Here is an 18,715-nt window from a genome sequence, read left to right on the forward strand (position 1 = left end):
TCATCTTTTCTTCCTATTTGGCTTCCAAAAAACTATTCTCTTTTCTTTGATACTTCTCATCTATTGGTTATTATCTACTTGGGAAGTCAGCCCTTCCTCCTCACTATTTCCAAATTGGTTTAAATCCAAAACTTTCTTGCCAGAAAAATTCATATGCTAGCTCACGTTATAATATATGATTATAGTTGTGTACATTTTAAAACTCTTATCTCCTTTGATTCTTAAAGCAATATAGTGGTATAGACTGAGTACACAGAATAAACCCCAGTTTATAGGTAAGAATCTAAATATCTTGTCCAAAATTGTGTACATATTGTGTCTTCTAACTCTCGGACTAGAAATCCGCCCATAGCATCCCTGTGCCGTGGAAACTATGTATCATTAGAGTCTCATCACTTTGATTTAGTATAATATAACCTCTACCTATTTCCACCCATGTATTTTTATCAGGAATCAGGCATTACTTTAACATCTCTTTAGTATTTGCTGCTCTACATCTGTTTAATCTGGGAGCTTGTCTTCCACAATATTTCAACCTATTCATCTTTTACGTGTATAAAAAACAAAGGTCTTTGCCAAGTCAGGTTTTCTATTTAATCTGAACTGGTATTTTCCTAAGCATCACTCTGCCTGAAGCGCTCTGCCATCAAATTCCATTTTCTTATTTAATATATATAATCACATCCCATTTTGCCCTATTGGTTCTCTTACATTTTCCCTATTCAGGTCAAGTAGGAGAGGCCACCTGAGATAGGCATCAATATCTTTGTATATAAAGGTTGATCTGAAGGACAAAATTACAGCTATAGTGCCCTAAAATTAGATAGGCAAAGTAGTCATATTTTCCCTGATGATGACCTTCATCAACAAGTTTAGTTTAGGTTTAAATGCATAATCCCAAATCTGGATTCTGATTCCGAACTCCAGTGCACTGCTTTCTAGAGTGCATTCAGTATTTTTATTAGTTAAGAGTTCCATTATCAAGTTTTTGACAAGCCTAAATTAAATAAACAGTTTTTATTAGGATGCATCTTTTAGAATTAATGTTCCATGGAACAATTTATGAAACTGCACTTAAATCTTAATACACAAAGACAAAGTTTCTCACAGGATTCTCAGTACTTCCTGTTTCCCATCTTTCTGGAAACACTTTGAGAAGAGACATACATAGAATTTTGGCACTTAACTTCTAGTTTGAGGTAGAGGTGCACTTTAATGAATAAAATAAACAAAATAACCTACGCCTTGAACCTCAGTAAAAAGTTCTAGTTGAGCATATACAACACCTTATTTGAAGTTTTTGGTTAATTTTATCCCCCTCATTTCCACAGTCTGCCTCCTCCAACATATCTTATTGGAAATATTTGAAATCATTGAACACATCTTGAAACTTTCACAGCAAAAGCTCTCCCTTTCAAATTGTTTCCCACAATAGAGTTCCTAACATATCAGTCAATGAATTCACAGCAGTGACAGTTGCCTGAGCTCTGTGTGTGTAAAGACAGCCTTAAAACAGAGGAAGATGTTCAAACGTAGAAATCTTCTCTTTATTTGTCCAAACCTACTTGCAGATGTTTCCATTTTTTAATTTTATTTTTCATATGTAAGGTGTCAACTTGCGTTGCAAATATGGTCTTTAAAGAGTGATGCATATATATTTCTTTTTCCCATTAAAACAAGGGTATAGTAAGTTCAGGTTAAATTTATACTTTAAGTTTATACTTGTACAGAGTATATTTTCTCTCTCAAAATATGAAGTTAAATATTTTTGTAATTAAAATGAGGACAGAAGTATAGATTACCACAAGTAAACGTTGGCAAACAAATGTTTTAAAGTGTGGGATAAATGAGAATAAGCTAAATATGTTGTAAAAGCCAGAAAGCAAGAAGGAAAAAAAACAGATTCATTTCATGACATAAAAATGTAATATTTCTATTCAAATAGATTGAAAAATAAATGATGGATTTATTTTTGCAACGTACATGAAAAACTTTTAATAGTCATTAAAGAGCTTATATGAGTTAATAAAGCAAGCATAAACTAACAGAAAAATAAAAACTTTTAATATTCATTAAAGAGCGTACATGAGTTAATAAAGCAAGCATAAACTAATAGAAAAATAAAAAGCATACATGAATAGGCTAGTTACAGAAGAAGAAATGTTAATGGTCAATAAATGTGAAAGATGCACAAGCTAACCTCTTAGGTAGACAAGATTAATAAAATGGCCAGCAAGGTCTGGGAAAATTAGAAGCTCAGGCACACATTGGGGGGCGGGGGGAAAGAGATGTAAAATCCTGAGATAATTTGTCAATATCCATGAAAATTTTAAATCACATAAAAATTTAAGCAAATTATAGTACATCTCTAACAATGAATGAGGTACAGCTGTATAGTTACATATGTAATATATCCATGATAAATTATTATGAAGTAGAAATAAACCCAGCACTTAAAAAATAATTATAATGTATTCCCCTACATCATATAAATATGTACTTGTGTATGTGTGCGATTGTATATGGGTGTGTGTCTGTGAAAACACATACATAAATATACACACTCCACATATACATGTATGCCTTAGTATATTCACAGAAAAAGTCTGAAAGAATAAGCACCGAACTGCTAATCTGTTGGTGCTTCTCTACAGAGGGTGGCGTTGGTGGATGTTATGGAATTAGGGGGACTTTGACTTTCAAATGTTACACTTCTACATAATTTAATGTTTAGATCAAGTTTGTGTTACTTTTTTTATTAATCAGAGAGATGTGGTAAACAATCATGAGTCTAGAATGGTCTGAGAGGATGTTGTCTAGAGATTTAAAAATTGGGCTGAATGAGTGAACATCAGAATGTGGGAACCTTCTGTGAACCTTAGACTGATAACCCTGGGGGCCATGCAAAGGGTTTTGGGGGATGCAGAATAGCAGTTAAAACCCCATCTCTATTTTATTTATGTTAAGAACAATTAATATAACATATAATGTAAACTATGTGATTTGTGTTTTCCATTAGTAATATTTTTCAGTCGTGTGAGTGTGTGTGTGTGTGTGTGTGTACATAGAAAATGACATTTGTTGGGATAGAGCTACTGGGACATTTACCAATTCATCATTCATTCAACATTCAAAGAGCATTTAATACTATATATACTATGTGTAGAGAATTGTTCCTAGGAGTATGAAGATAAATAAAACACAGCCTCTGGGTTCCAGAAGACCACAGCCTAATAGTAGAGAGACAGATAAACACACACGTGTGTGCGTGCACACACACACACACACACACACACACACACACTACAACAGATGTGATGGGATATGTGAAATAATGGTTAGGGGGACAAGGTACAGTGTTATCACGTAAGTTATAATCGCCACGTCTATTTGGTAGTCAGAGAAGGGTTCTTGGGTGGGGTAATACCTGCACTGAGTTTTGAAGTGTAGGCAGGAGTTTGTGAGTTGAATCAAGAACTGCAGGGCATTGCAGACAAGTCAAACATTAAACATATCTGAAATAACATTAAGTCTTCAGTGTGATACTAACAACTAGCATAATTAAACACTTACTGTGTGTGCCAGGCACTGTTAGTGCTTTGTACGCATTAACTCAATCTCACATCAAAGCCAAGCACTACTGTTTTCATCATCCCTGAGTTACAAATTAGGAAACTAAAGCACAGAGAGTTTAAGTAACTTGCTCAAAGTCACATAAATAATATGTGGCAGAGTCGGTTATAATAGGATCAAGGAGAAGTGAAACTCAGGTAGTCTGGCCTCAGAGCTCATTCTCTTAGCTATAGACCATACTTTATAAAATTTAAGAAGACTTGTGGAAGTAAGGCCACCAAATTAGGATTATAATGATCATGGACTGTGTTTGATGCTAAAGAACTTGAGCTTTCTTCAGTCAGTTACAGAGAATCATTAGGGAGTTGGGCAGATTCTATCCAGAGATTTAGAAGTTGGGCTGAATTAGTGTGCGAAGGTACCGCAACAAAAGGGGCAAGTAATCTGACTTGCATTTGAGGAAGAAGACAGTGTCAGAGCTCTGGCTGATAGGTTTGAGAGACAGTAAGGCGTAAGGCACAGAGGACACTGCAAAGGCTGAGACAAGAATTAATAGGAGTTTGACCTAAGACCCAGTCAGTGGAAACAGAAAGAACAGGATAGATTGGAAAAAATATTTAAGAGATGGAATTGACAGCATCAATAGTCATTAGTGTGTTGTAAGGAATCAGGAAAAAGAATTAAGATGGCCCTTGTATTTCCAGTTTGATTCAGAATTCTGTTCCACTCTAATATCCTGAGGTTAATAAAATTTAAATGAAAAAAAAAGTTGTACGCATTAAATTCATTTTTTAAAAGCATGAAAGAAAAATACTCTATTCAATCATTGTAGGTGTTCCATTTACAATATAGAATAGAAAAGTATAAATTCAAATACTTTTCCTTGATTCCTTCTATATACAACTAACATAATTCAACCTAATTCAATGCTAGAAGTTAGCAAGGTTTTACTGTAGTATTTTGTAAAGAATTTATCAAATGGAGGATAGCTTTAATTAAAAAGACTGATTTAACTTTTCATTTCTTTGGTCATATTAAGTATTAAAAATCAATACTTTATTATGCCACTATAGAACTTTGCTTGTAATGTATAATTAATATCTTGAAATTACACACACTTCAATCACTTAAAATTAATTAACGTAATAACTTTCCATAAACTCCAGCTAGAAGACAGATGAGGCTTGTCAAAGAAGTTCAGTGAATTCCCAAGGTAAAATAAATAGTTTATATTTCCTACTCCAGTATTAGGAGGAATAAATAATGATCTTTTTTGGAATAGGCCAAAAACAACTGGCCTTCCCCTTTCCTCAAATTCATACTTGTTTATGTTAAGAAAATAACGTGACAACCACATCAGTTAATCTCAAGACTGCATCACACTGGAAAAATATTTTTGTAATAATTAAAAGACCGAATCATCATGCACTGGAACCCTAATTTAGCCATACACTAGCTGTTTGGTCATAGGAAAGTTACTTCACCTCTGTAAACTTCAGTTTCTTTATATATAAAATGGAAATAATAATAGGTACTTTTCAGAATCTGTTGAAGGATTATCAGTATTGTATGTGAAACTCCTGGCACAGATGTTCACCTGATATTAGATATCTAGGCAGCAGATAGTCTTGCTAAAAGTACGTCAGAATAACCATCATGTGTCGTTTCACTTCACTCTGGATGGTCTTATTAAGAATTTCCCTAATCTTAACTCTGCATATTCAACACAAGCATTAAGAAAATCCAAGTGCTCCATCTTTGTATGCATGGAATGTTGATTTCCCTTCCTGCATACCATAGTGAGGCAGAAAAATTTCTTCTAGAATAGTTTCTTCATCTGGTTGTGCTCCCACATTGGAAAGAGTTGGGGTTAAGTCAGCAGTGGGCAGGTGCCTTGAAACCTGGTCAGTTAACCAAATCTTTAGACCAAAAGATCATTTACATATTTATTTCAGCTGACGGCTTTGCATTATGACATCTTTCCCTGTTCAAATCTTTCATACTGTTTTGAGCAGAAGTGGTAGGAAACATACGGGGGAATACGATAGAAGTTGATAATTACATGTCACACTTCGTGGTCTTATCAACCCACTATGTGCAAGGTAAATATTAGTGCTTCTCATTTCTTGGGTTCTTGGTTGTGTAATTTCAATTATATGGGCCAGTTACTGACCCCTTACCTCCAAGTGCTGTTTCCTTGAGGTAAGAAACAAAACCAAGTTTTGAGATGAGGATAGCATCTAACAAAAGAAAAAAAAAATCCTAAAGAAAACAAACTGAAAGCTTCTGGAATCACCCACCACCCACCCTACCCCCGGCCCACACACACTAGTTGGTTAGGAAAACAAAATGGTAGAGCAAATGTCGTTAATTCTATGCCTGCTTTGTGCCTTTTGCCATTTAGGGGATAAAGATGTGAATCCAATGAGGCCTACAATCCATTTTCGACCCTACAAGTGATGCATTTAATTTGTCAGGATGTAAATCAGCAGGACCTCTCAGCGTGATTGTGGAGTATAATCCTGTTCATAAAATATCACTGCTTGTTCTGCCAAAGAAGTGGTGGACCTTCTTAAGGGCCACCTCACCCCACGGAATTAGCAGCTGAAGCCCCGTCATACTCAAAGCTGGTAAGTCATACACCCAGACACAACCCCTGACATTCCTTGGGGAGGAAGCAAACTTAATTTAGATAATCCCCTTTGCAAAGTGTATTAGCTGATCCAAACCAGACCTAGCTGACTAAAGGCATGTTGTTCCTACATTTCAGAGATGCCACAATGTAGAAATAGCTTCCTTGTCATTTGGAAGATTAAGATTCACTTAAGGAATCCGTAGGGGTGATCAATAAGCTATTTTAAAACATATAGAACAGCTTCATGTTTGACTTTGACCTTCTATACACCACAAAACCCATATGGTGGGTTTTGAACTTAAATGGGTTGGGGGTCCCACATTTCTTTGTTGCTCTAGAAGGTGCTTGGCAGAGTTCCTCTAATTCCATTTCGCATATAAAAATAAACAATAACAAGAAACAGAATAGGGAAAATATGCTGTGTATCACTAATGGGTACTTTTGGTTTGTATAAAGAAAAACACTTTTTTAAAAGTGGTTCATGGAAGAGTTTGCCTGGTTTAAGAATAGATGTTCCACCAACACTCCATTACATACATTGGACCCTTCAACAGGGAGACACAGATAACTACAGAGCTATGGCAATTCCAGGAGACACAGCACACTGATAGAAAAATAACCCCAGGAATCACATGTGAAGTAAAGGCATAATTAATGGTCAAAAAAGAAAGGGGTGCAGAGTAGGAGTAAAAGATACATTCTTGTCAGCCTTGCACAGAGATGAATTTCAAATTGAAACAGAAATCTCTGGATTTATTGTGAAATACCTATGTTGCTAGAAAATGGAATTGTTATAATCCTGAAAAGATATTATTAGCAATAAATGGTAGGATTTATATATCTAAGAAAACCTGAATTTTCCTTAGAAATTAGAATTCAATGAGGGCAAAACTCATCAGCAGAACACATGTATGTGTTTGGGACCAGGAGTCAGATTCCTCTGAGACGCTGCGATGCATGGAGAAGCCTCTTCTACCTGACCTGCATGAAGCTCTTCTGAGAGCTCGAACCTTGACTTAGCTTTACTGATGGAACAGAGAGAACACATTTTAAGCAGTTTCCCTTAAAAAATGTACAGTCATAGTGAGAATTCCATAGCAGGAAATGATATTAGGTGCCGTATCAAGAATCACGATGGAAAGACAAAAGGTCCAAAATGATCTAGAATTAGGGAAGAAAGGGATATATTCTTTAAAAAAGAAGAAAGAGGAGGAGGAGGAGAAGGAGAAGGAGAAAAAACAAAAGAAAGCATGAATATGAGAAGGAGGGAAGGAAAGAGATAGAGAGACAGACTCACAGAGAAATGGAGAAAGCTAAAGACAATGACACTTAAGGAGAGCATTGGTTATGGTAGTTAAGCATGAGGCCGTTCAGGCCTCCCAGTATTTTTATGGCATCCTGACAGCTAACGCGTTAGATGTAGACCAAGAGACAATACAGATATCAGGAGGGGAAGAATTGAAGAATGTAAATTCATGCTGACAATTTTTTAAAAGATAAATCATATGTAGTAACATACTTAGTGAGAGATGAATTAAAACCACCTTAGGTAACATCTATAAAATGAAATACCATGCAGTTATCAAGAATGATATTAGAGGACTATTTATTGATTAGAAAAGATTTCTATATCCCAAGAAAGCAGGCTGTAAAACAGTGTGTATATCATGACACAATTTTTTGTGAAAACTATATTTATATATAACACATAGCAACATAGGCAGCCCTCGCAATGTGACGAGATTGTGGTTTTTAATTTTGTTTTGTGTACTTTCTCTTTTTTCTACAATAAATGTGTTACTTATATAATTATAAAAACAGCCTTAAAAATGGTAAAATTGTCATTGTTTTATTCATTCCTAGACAAATCTTTCACAATAGCATCTTGAAAAATATCACTATAAGTAGGGTTCAATTTTTAGTGATAAAGTTAAAGCATGGTGGGATCCTAAATCAAGGGATAGTCGAAGTAAAATATACCTTTATGTGTATGTATCTGTTACTGTGAAGCTGCAATAGGATAAATGGCACTTTCCAACAGGATTTTCAATTCCAGAACATTCCATCATGTAACCAGTTCAGGGTCAAGTCCTGTCAAGTTTATTTATAGTTATAGTTTACCCCATGACACAGTACTAAGATAAATAAATATAAAACAAGTCATAGAGCATGAGTGACCCCTTTCAGACTCTAAACCAACAGCCAAGTTTATCTTCTTCATGGAAAAGTTAATTATAATTGTTGTCATTAAGGTCTACTTTTAGCATGAAGTTGGGAAATCCTCCTAGGTTGCAGATAGCATCCAGAGACCACGTACTACAGTGGAAAGAGCAGGACTAGGAACAAAGAAACCTGAATTATATTCCTAGTTGTGCCATTAGTAAACTGTGTGACCTTGGACAGATCACTCACTTCCAATCAGTGTATTCCTTCATCTGTAAAGTAAGAAAACTAGAAGGCCTCTTAGGTACTTTCCTGGTTTGGAATATGGTGCAAACTCTAGCTCCATCAACACAATGGCTTATAACTAGTTTCTAGCAAGACAATGGTCTTTAACTCAATATAATGCACACAAACTGAAATGTCTTCACGTCATCCAAATATCCAGAAGAAATGCAGTTAAATATACAATATACTTTCCTACAGAGGTCAGTGCTTTGATTGAATTGTCCATCCTGAATGCCAATGACTTCAAAATCATATAATCTATGTTTCATTCCAGCTCTCAAGATGTCTAAGATCCATTTCACTTACCTGAGATGATTCATAGTTTATAAAAACACACCTGAAAGCTAGCCAGGTATTAGGTCCAAGGGAAATGGCTTTAAATGGGGGCGGGGGGCACACACAAACAAACTATTGAATCAACTTTACAGGTAAATAACTTTCTGGAAGCAAAATACATTTTGCCTCTTTCTAGAGCAAGATCTAAAATTCAACAATCCCGTAGCTCTGTACAAGCTTAGGAACAGGCGGAGTGATAATTGAAATTAGAGTTTCAAAGGCTCCATTCTTTTCTCTATCACTATAGATTCTGATTCTGCTGCAAACTGTCAATGTTTTGTGTCACTGAATTTAGTCATAGAATCAATTAATTTTGTGGATATGGTGGGTTTTGAACAACTGAACATTAGATAAATTAGTGTTCAAAATTATGAAAAGAAAATATTTCAAGAGTGTAAACAGTATTAATCCTATTGTTCACATACTTGCTACGTTCACCTTAAGCTCTCCTTTGTCTGTATATTCAAAATTATTTAGCTCTATATTTCTTATATTTCTATTTATTTATTTATTTACTTTTGCAAACCACTTCAATCTTTTTTTTTTTAAAGAGTTGGCAAAGAGGTGAAGGATATAAATAAGTCATGTGTAAATATTTTTGGAATACAACAATACTCACCTATTTTTCTCACGAATCTTTACGATTTCATTTGTCTGCTGATCAAGTTGCTTCTCTAGCTTGTATGTTGATAATGAATTCTCCAGCAGTTGTATTTCAAGTCGAGATGTTTGATTTAGCACCTGAAGATAAAGGGTACAAACATTTCAAACTTCCATCAGAAAGAATAAAAACAACTATTTTGGGGTTTTTATTGAGCTGTATTTTCTTTTAAATTAGTATTTCTTCCAGAATATTTAATTAAATGGTCTACATTCTACTAATTAATGCTTTACATGTTTCTTAAAATTATGTTTGAGATTGAGGTTTCAGCTGAATGAGAAAATTGAGTTGTTAAATCCATTTTTCATATTTATATTTTTGTGTCCTGTATCCCTAGGCTATTTCCCCATGCTAGTTGCTTTATAGATATTATCACCAATATTTACAAATACAAAATGAGTATTAATACACGGTCTTAGATATTGTGTATAATTAAGAATAACTAATAGGTATGTAAAATATGCCTGTCTTGGTCTATCACCTTACATAAACCAATTAGAAATGTGCAAACAACTTTTGACTTAGTTTAGGCAGATTCATGAGCACACATTTATTGAACACCTATACTGATGGGTCATGTCAACTCTTCCAAATGTCGTATCATTACATACACATGGGCAACTGTTGAGGGAGGAATTATTATCATCAATTTACAAATGAGGAAACAGGTTCAGCAAGTGGCTAAAATTGACACAGGAAACAAGGGAAGAACTGTGTTTCAAACCCAGATAGTGGGACTCTAATTCTATTGCTCTATACAGAAAACTAAGAAGAGAGAGAGTCAACCTACCCTATCCTGGGTCTTAATCTGAAATGAAGTGACCAGGAGTCTATATCGCAATGAAGATAAATTGTAGTTGTCCTTTCAATTGCACTACACTAGGTCCTCTAGAAACTGTAAATGTTCCACTCATCTTGAATCATTGAAGACTCATGTTGCTAGTTAAGCTTTAATATAACATGAGTATGTGAGCTGTAAACCCAAACACACTCATCCTCTGAGCAAACATCACATACTCCAGTCCTAGAAGATGCCTTCAAACTGTGGCAGTGTCCTTCTCCCTCCCTGTCTCTGTCCTTTGCCTGACCCCCTTCTTCCTTAAGGGAGGTAAAAAGGGCAAGGGAGAGGTATAATTAGTTTTAAAATCTCCCCATGTCATTTGAAAACTTTTATAAACTATCATGTCATTGTTAGTACTTATTAAAAGGGACCTGATGAAACTTCTGGAGGGTCAATATCAATCTAAAGGGTCTTCCTCTAAAAATGACACCATGGGAGCTTTCCTCCTTTTCTATAGCAGGTCTAAACCTATATCATACACACATAGAAAACCTTTTCACATATATACTGACATGGCCAGGGCTGGGCTTGGGCTATAGAAAGTTGTGGGGGAAGGAGACAAGGGACTAAGGTGATGAAAGAGGAGATTGCCTCAATCGCAAGATTTAAGGAGCTGCCAAAAATACTCAGTAGTCAAGATAAATAATATTTTAACACATTTGAAAGATCAAAATTAAAGCAAAAAATACATGTTGAACACAATATCATTTTAAAATAAATTCAGGATCTGCTCCTGCACATGTGTAATGCAGTTTTCCATGACTTTATCTCACTCCCTTCACCATAGTCCCAGCCCTGCTGGGGGTGGGGGTGGGGGATGGAGGTTAGGTGGGTGGAAAATAGTGAGATGGAGCATTTGTGTTTAAAAAAAATGTAAGACGGTATCCAAGATGGCAGAGTAGATAAACACTGTGCTTGCTTCCTCTTGTGACCACATTAAAATTACAACTAAATTATAAAACAATCAACCTGGAGAACCATCAGAAGTCTAGCTGATCAGAAGTTTTATACTAAGGATATAAAGAAGAAGCAATGTTGAGACTTGCTTCTTCTCAACAAAGGGGTGAAGATGTGGGAGAGGCTGGCCCCACACCTGCATGTGATGGTAGAGAATTGGGAGGGACATCTTGGCCATGGAGGTCTCCCCACCCCGGATGAGCGAGGGACCCCAGCCTCACACCAGGTTCCCCAGCCAAAAGCACTGGTGCTGGGAAGAGGACTCCCCACAACATCTGGCTGTGAAAAACGTTGGGGATTCTGAGTGAGACAGAAGGCTGCAGGGAAACCCAGACATCCTCTTAAAGGGCCTGTGCAAAGAGTCACTTACTCACTCACATGCACTCATTCTGAGCGCTGGCAGAGGGATGGTGACTCAGGCATCAGAGACATACAGGGAGAGACTGAATCATTTGGCTTAAGGATAAGGATAAAAGGGACAATTGTCATTTTCCCTGTGTAGAATCCTTTTCCCATGCAGCTTCAAGGCAGGTACCATATTTCCTGTGTTGAGACCCTCCCCCATCCCCTACCCCTGCTAAATTTGAACCTACTTTGGGCCAGTGCATACCGCTTGCTAGACCCTGGTGACTCCACCCAACTCGTGCAATGCCAGGTAATTTCATGGCCAGCAGACAGCCCCTCCCACATTGCCCTCTTTCTTGGACAACTCTCAAGGATCCATGGGCCCCAAGTAGGCAACAGCTGGCCTCAGTGTGCTCAGAGACTTTAGCTGAGTAGCTCCAGGCTCAGCACTGGCACCAAACCAGAATCTACTTTAACAAGTGGTGAACACCACTCTGGGGACTTCCTGAGACCCTTCCTCACCCAACTCACATACCGCATGAAGCTCCATCAGTGACTGAGCCTTACCAGAGGTGGCAGGTGGCAACCGGACTCAGGGTGCCCTAGGCTTTTTGAAGAGCTAACCCAGGCATAGTACTGATGACAGCCACCTTGGATGGCCTTTCCCACGTCTCCAGGTTCAGCACAGGCAGAGACCAACCATGGATTGCTTTGTAGCTCCTACCAGGTAGTCCCCAGCCAACTTCACAAGCAGTGTCTGACCTAGGCCTGCACCAGATCCCCTCTCAAGAGGCCCCCAAACCAACATACTTGGAGGTTTGCTTCAGAAAAAGTGGCAAAATACTACTCAATTAGCCCCACGAGTGGCATACCCAAAGGGTTTATCATAGCAAGCAAAAGACCTGCTATGGTGAATCCTGCTCCATGGAGCAAGTTCCCCTCCCCCCAGCAGCTCATAAGCTGTGGACATGGCCAAACCCCACAGCCAGTCAACCTGAGGGTCAATCCCACCCATAGATGTACCAATAGTAATAAAGGCTCAACTATAACAGAAGTGCACACGCAACCAATACAAAGGACACTCCTGGTGTACCTGGCGCAGGTGACCAGGAAATCTGTGCTACCAGGACCCACAAGGCACTTAGTATATAAAGCCACCTGGTCAAGCCTGGAAGACATAGCACACCTACCTAATACATAGAAATAAACACAGAGAGGCAGCCAAGATGAGGAAACAAAGAAATATGTCCCAAAAAAAGAATAGGAGAAGACTCCAGAAAAAGAACTAAAGAAAATGAGGACAAGCCACCTACCAGATACAGAGTTCAAAACAATTATTATAAGGATGCTCAAGGAACTTATTGAGAACTTCAACAAAGACATAGTAAGCAAAAAAAAAAAAAGAAAAAAGAAAAACAAAAGTACATAGAAACCACACACACACACACACACAAGTCAGAAGTGAAGAATATAGCAACCAAAATGAAAAATGCACTAGAAGGAATCACTGGCAGCCTGTATGAATCAGAGAACTGATCAGTGATTTGGAAGACAAGGTAGCAGAAACATTCAATTGGAACAGCAAAAAGAAAAAACAGAATTTAAAAAAATTAAAGATAGTTTAAGAGATCTCTGAGACAACATCAAGCGTAACAACATTCACATCATAGGGATACCCAAAGGAGAAGAGAGAAAGGAAAGAATTAAAAACCTATTTGAGAAATAATGACTGAAAACTTTCCTAACTCGACAAAGGAAATAGACAAGCACAGAAAGCACAGCGAGTCCCAAACAAGATGAACCCATAGAGGCCCACATAAAGACATGCTATAATTAAAACGGCAAAAGTTAAAGACAAAGAGAGGATGCTAAAAGCATCATGAGAAAGGCAACTAGTTACTTATAAGGGGCCTCCCATAAGATTGTCAGCTGATTTCTCAACAGAAACTTGCAGGCCAGAAGGGATTGGCAGGAAATATTCAAAGTGATGAAAATCAAGGACCTACAACCCCAATCACTTTGCCCAGCAAAGCTATCATTTAAAATTAAAGGAGGGATAAATTGCTTCCCAGACAAGAAAAAGCTAAAAGACTTCATCTCCACCAAACTAGTATTATAAGAGATTGTAATACTTCTTCTTTAATAAGAAGAAGAAGGGGGGGGGGGGAGAAAAGAACGTAAATATGAATAATAAAATGGCAATAACTATGTACTATCAATAATCACTGTAAATGAAACGGATTAAATGCTCCAGTCCAAAAACATAGGGTAGCTGAATGGATGAGGAAACAAGACCTGAACATATGCTGCCTACAAGAGAACCACATTAGATCAAAAGACACACATAGATTGGAAGTAAAAGGATGAAATAAGCTATTTCATGCAAATGGAAATGAAAAAACAAAAAAGTCAGGGCAGCAAAAAAAGCTGGGGTAGCAGACAAAACAGACTTTAAAACACAGGCTATAATAAGAGACAAAGAGGGACACAACATAATGATAAAAGGATCAATCGAATAAGAGGATACAACTCTTGTAAACCTTTATGTGCCCAACATAGGAGTACCTAAATGTGTAAAACAAATATTAACCAACATAAAGGGAGAGATCAACAGTAATATAATCATAGCAGGGTACTTTAACAACCCATTGACAGCAATGGGTTCAGATCTTCCAGACAGAAAATCAACAAGGAAACAGTGGCCTTAACTGACACAGTAGGCCAGATGGATTTCATTGATATTTTTAAAGCATTTCACCTCAAAGCCACGGAATATACATTCTTTTCAAGTGCACATGGAACGTTTTCCAAGATAGACCACAAGTTAGGCCACAAAACAAATCTCAATAAACTTAAAAAGACTGAAATCGTATGAAGCATCTTCTCTGGCCACAGTGATATGAAACTAGACATCAATTACAAGAAATAAACTGAAAACCACACAAACACATGGAGGCTAAATAACATGCTACTAATAATGAATGGGTCAACAATGACATCAGAGAATAAATCAAAAGATACCTTGAGACAAAGAAAATGAAAACATTAACAACCTAAAATCTATGGGACCCAACAACAGCAGTCCTAAGAGGGGAAATTCATAGCAATAGACCTACCTCAAGAAGCAAGAAAAAAATCTCAAATAAAAAAATCTAACCTTCCACTTAAAGGAACTAGAGAAAGAACAGCAAACAAACCCCAATATGAGTAGAAGGGAGGAAATAATAAAGATCGGAAAGGAATAAACAAAAGAGTCTAAAAAAACAATACAAAAGATCAGTGAAACCAAGAGCTGGATCTTTGAAAAGATAAACAAAATTGATAAACCTTTAACCAGACTTATCAAGAAAAAAAGAAAAGAACCCAAATAAATAAAATCAGAAATGAAAGAGAAGTGACAACTGACACTACAGAAATATAAAGAATTATGAGAAAATATTACGAACAATTATATGTCAATGAATTTGACAATCTGCAAGAAATGGGTAAATTCCTAGAAACATATAATCTTCTAAAACTGAATCAAGAAGAAACAGAAAATCTGAACTGACCAATTACTACTAAGGAAATCAAATCAATAATTAAAAAACTCCCAACAACCAAAAGTCCTGGACCAGACAGCTTCACAGGTGATTTTTACCAAACATTCAAAGAAGAATTAACATCTATCCTTCTCAAATTATTTCAAAAAATTCAAGAGGAGGGAAATCTCCCAAGCTCATTTTTCGAGGCACCATTACCCTGATTTCAAAACCAGACAAAGACATTTAAAAAAAGAAAATTATAGACTGATGAACATAAATGCAAAAATCCTCAACCAAATATTAACAAATCAAATTCAGCAAAACATTAAAAAGATCATACACCATGGTCAAATGGGTTTTATTCCTGGGATGCAAGGCTGGTTCAATATCCACATATCAATCAATGTGATATACCATATAAACAAAATGAAAGATAAAAATCATACGATAATATCAATAGATGCAGAAAAAGCTTTTGAAAAAATCCAGCATCTGGGGCCGGCCCAGTGGCTCAGGCGGTTAGAGCTCCATGCTCCTAACACAGAAGGCTGCCGGTTCGATTCCCACATGGGCCAGTGGGCTCTCAACAACAAGGTTGCCAGTTCAATTCCTTGAATCCTGCAAGGGATGGTGGGCCCCGCCCCCTGCAACTAAGATTGAACATGGCACCTTGAGCTGAGCTGCTTCTGAGCTCCCAGATGGCTCAGTTGGTTGGAGCGCCTCCTCTCACCACAAGGTTGCTGGTTCGACTCCCGCAAGGGATGGTAGGCTGCGCCCCCTGCAACTAGCAACAGCAACTGGACCTGGAGCTGAGCTGCGCCCTCCACAACTAAGACCAAAAGGACAACAACTTGAAGCTGAACCCTCAACAACTAACATTGAAAGGACAACTTGACTTGGAAAAAAAGTCCTGGAAGTACACACTGTTCACCCAATAAAGTCCTGTTCCCCTTCCCCAATAAAATCTTTAAAAAAAAAAAATCCAGCATCCATTTATGATAAAAACTCTCAGCAAAGTGGGAATAATGGAAACATACTCCAGCATAATAAAGGCCACATATGACAAACCCACAGCTCATATCATGCTCAATGGGGAAACACTAAAAGTGTTCTTCAAAGATCAGAAACAAGAAAAGGATGCTCAGATTCACCACTTTTATTCAACATAGTATTGGAAGTCCTAGCCACAGGTATCAGACAAGAAAAATAAATAAAAGGCATCCAAATTAGAAAGGGAGAAGTAAAACCATCATTATTTGCAGGTGACATGATACTATATATAATGAACCTTAAAGATTCCACCAATGAACTATTAAAAGTGATAAATGAATTCAGCAAATTAGCGAGATACAAAATGAATATTCAGAAAGCAGTTGCATTTTTATACATAAATAATGAACTGTCAGAAAGAGAAGTTAAGAAAACTATCCCATTTAAATTTGCATTAAAAAAACCTAGTAATAAATTTAACCAAGGAGGTAAAAGACCTGTACTCAGAAAACTGTAAGACACTGAAGAAAGAAATTGAAGAAGATACAAATAAATGGAAGCCTATACTGTGCTCATGGATAGGAAGAATTGACATCATTAAAATGTCCATACTACCCAAAGCAATGCATAAATTCAATGCAATCTCTATCAAAATACCAATGGTATTTTTCACAGAACTAGAAAAAATAATCTTAAAATGTATATGGACCCACAAAAGACCCTGAATAGCTACAGCAATCTTGAGAAAGAAGAACAAAATTGGAGGCATCACTCTAGCTTATATCAAAGTATAAAGAGGCTATAGTAATCGAAACAGCATGGTACTGGCATAAAAACAGACACATAAATCAATGGACCAGAATATAGAGCTCAGAAATAAACCTACGTGTATATGGTATTTAATCTGTGACAAAGGAAGCAAGAATATACAGTGGGGTAAAGAAAGTCTCTTCATTCAATGGTGTTGGGATAACTGGACAAATACATGCAAAAAAAATGAAACTGGACCACCTTCTTACACCACATATCAGTATAAACTCAAAATGGATTAAAAACATAAATGTAAGACCTAAAACCATAAAACTCCTAGAAGAAAACATAGGCAGTAAACTCCCTGACACTGCTCTTAGTAATATTTTTTCTGTTCTATCTCCTTGGGCAAGTGAAACAAAAGAAAAATTAAACAAATTGGACTACATGAAACTAAAAATTTTTGCACAGCAAAGAAAACCATCAACAAAACAAAAAATGAAAAGATAGGAGTGACGTCATAGGAATGGCGGCAGCAGGTGCACTTTTTGAGTTCTCCTCCGGATCTTATAACAAACGGGACATCTATAACACATCAAAGGACTCCCTGCTCATCACGCTAAGAGACTCATGCAAGGAATACTTGAAGGTGGGCAAATTGGGCGAGCAGGGGAAGAGGGAAGGGAGCCGAGTGGAGATGCGGCCAACATCTGCAGCTGTGGGGACGCATCCCGCATCTGCGGCTGTGGAAACGCACCCGCATCGGCAGCTGCAGAGACGCAGGGGATCCCAGGACAGAACAGAGAACACAAAAGCCAGGAGGTGGGCTCTTTCCCTGTGTCCCACAGCTGATCTCTCCCACCGAGGGTGCAGCATATCCAGCATTTGGGGCAATAACCTCAGTTGAGACCTCCAGTTGGGCCCTAGGTCGGACAAAAGACACAAACTCCATACCTGGGCCCCTCCACCCCACCCCCTCTTCCAATCCTACCCCTGCAGTTCCAGAGACTGAAAGTGGCCCCTGAACTGAAGAGTAGTGTCAGATTACAGAGGAACCGTAGTGCTCAGGCTCTGGGAAGACTGGCAGGCAGCTCTGACCCAGGGAAGAGGCTGGGAAGAGTGTGATTTTTGCTGGGCTAGGAGAGAACAGACTCCTCCACCCCCAGCCACCACCTTTTCTGGCCTGCGGGAAGAGTGTGACATGGCTGGGCTGCGAGAGAGAAGACCCCTCCATCCCCAGCCCCCACCCTTTCTGGCCTGCCTAGGGCAGGGCAATTACAACTGCAGAGGCACTCCCAGGGATCAGCAGTAGGCAGCAGGCGCAGCTCTGGGCTTTCAGCAGCTCAGACTCAGGAGAACTGGACACAGGACTGGTGGTGCTACTCTCAGTGTGCATATGTGCAGGCAAGGGCAGAAACTGCACTGACTTTGTAGAAACTACCATCCAGACCCATCATCCCCACGCATCTAGATCTGCAGTCCCAACATCACTCTGGGTACCAGGTGACCGGCTCTGCCTGCACAATACAGAGAGGACTCTTTGGTACAGCAGAGGACAACCTGGAGATTACTTGGTGGGCTTAAGCCAAGACTGGCACTGCTTTTTTTTTTGTTTTGTTTTGTTTGTCTTTATATCTTTGATATCTTTGCCTGTG

At 37.9% G+C, this 18,715-nt stretch overlaps 1 protein-coding gene across 2 annotated transcripts in view; it reads right to left on the minus strand.

Annotated features, from left to right (window-relative positions):
• ANGPT1 (angiopoietin 1) overlaps nucleotides 1-18,715 on the minus strand; it is a 260,199-nt gene that overhangs the window by 83,206 nt on the left and 158,278 nt on the right. For both annotated transcript variants that reach the window (XM_033126833.1, XM_033126832.1), the window contains exon 3: nucleotides 9,612-9,733. In XM_033126833.1, coding sequence (XP_032982724.1) covers nucleotides 9,612-9,733 — 122 coding nt within the window. The remainder of the gene's footprint in view (nucleotides 1-9,611; nucleotides 9,734-18,715) is intronic.

The sequence above is a fragment of the Rhinolophus ferrumequinum genome, chromosome 14, assembly GCF_004115265.2.
Source record: "Rhinolophus ferrumequinum isolate MPI-CBG mRhiFer1 chromosome 14, mRhiFer1_v1.p, whole genome shotgun sequence".
Classification (NCBI taxonomy): Eukaryota; Metazoa; Chordata; class Mammalia; order Chiroptera; family Rhinolophidae; genus Rhinolophus; species Rhinolophus ferrumequinum.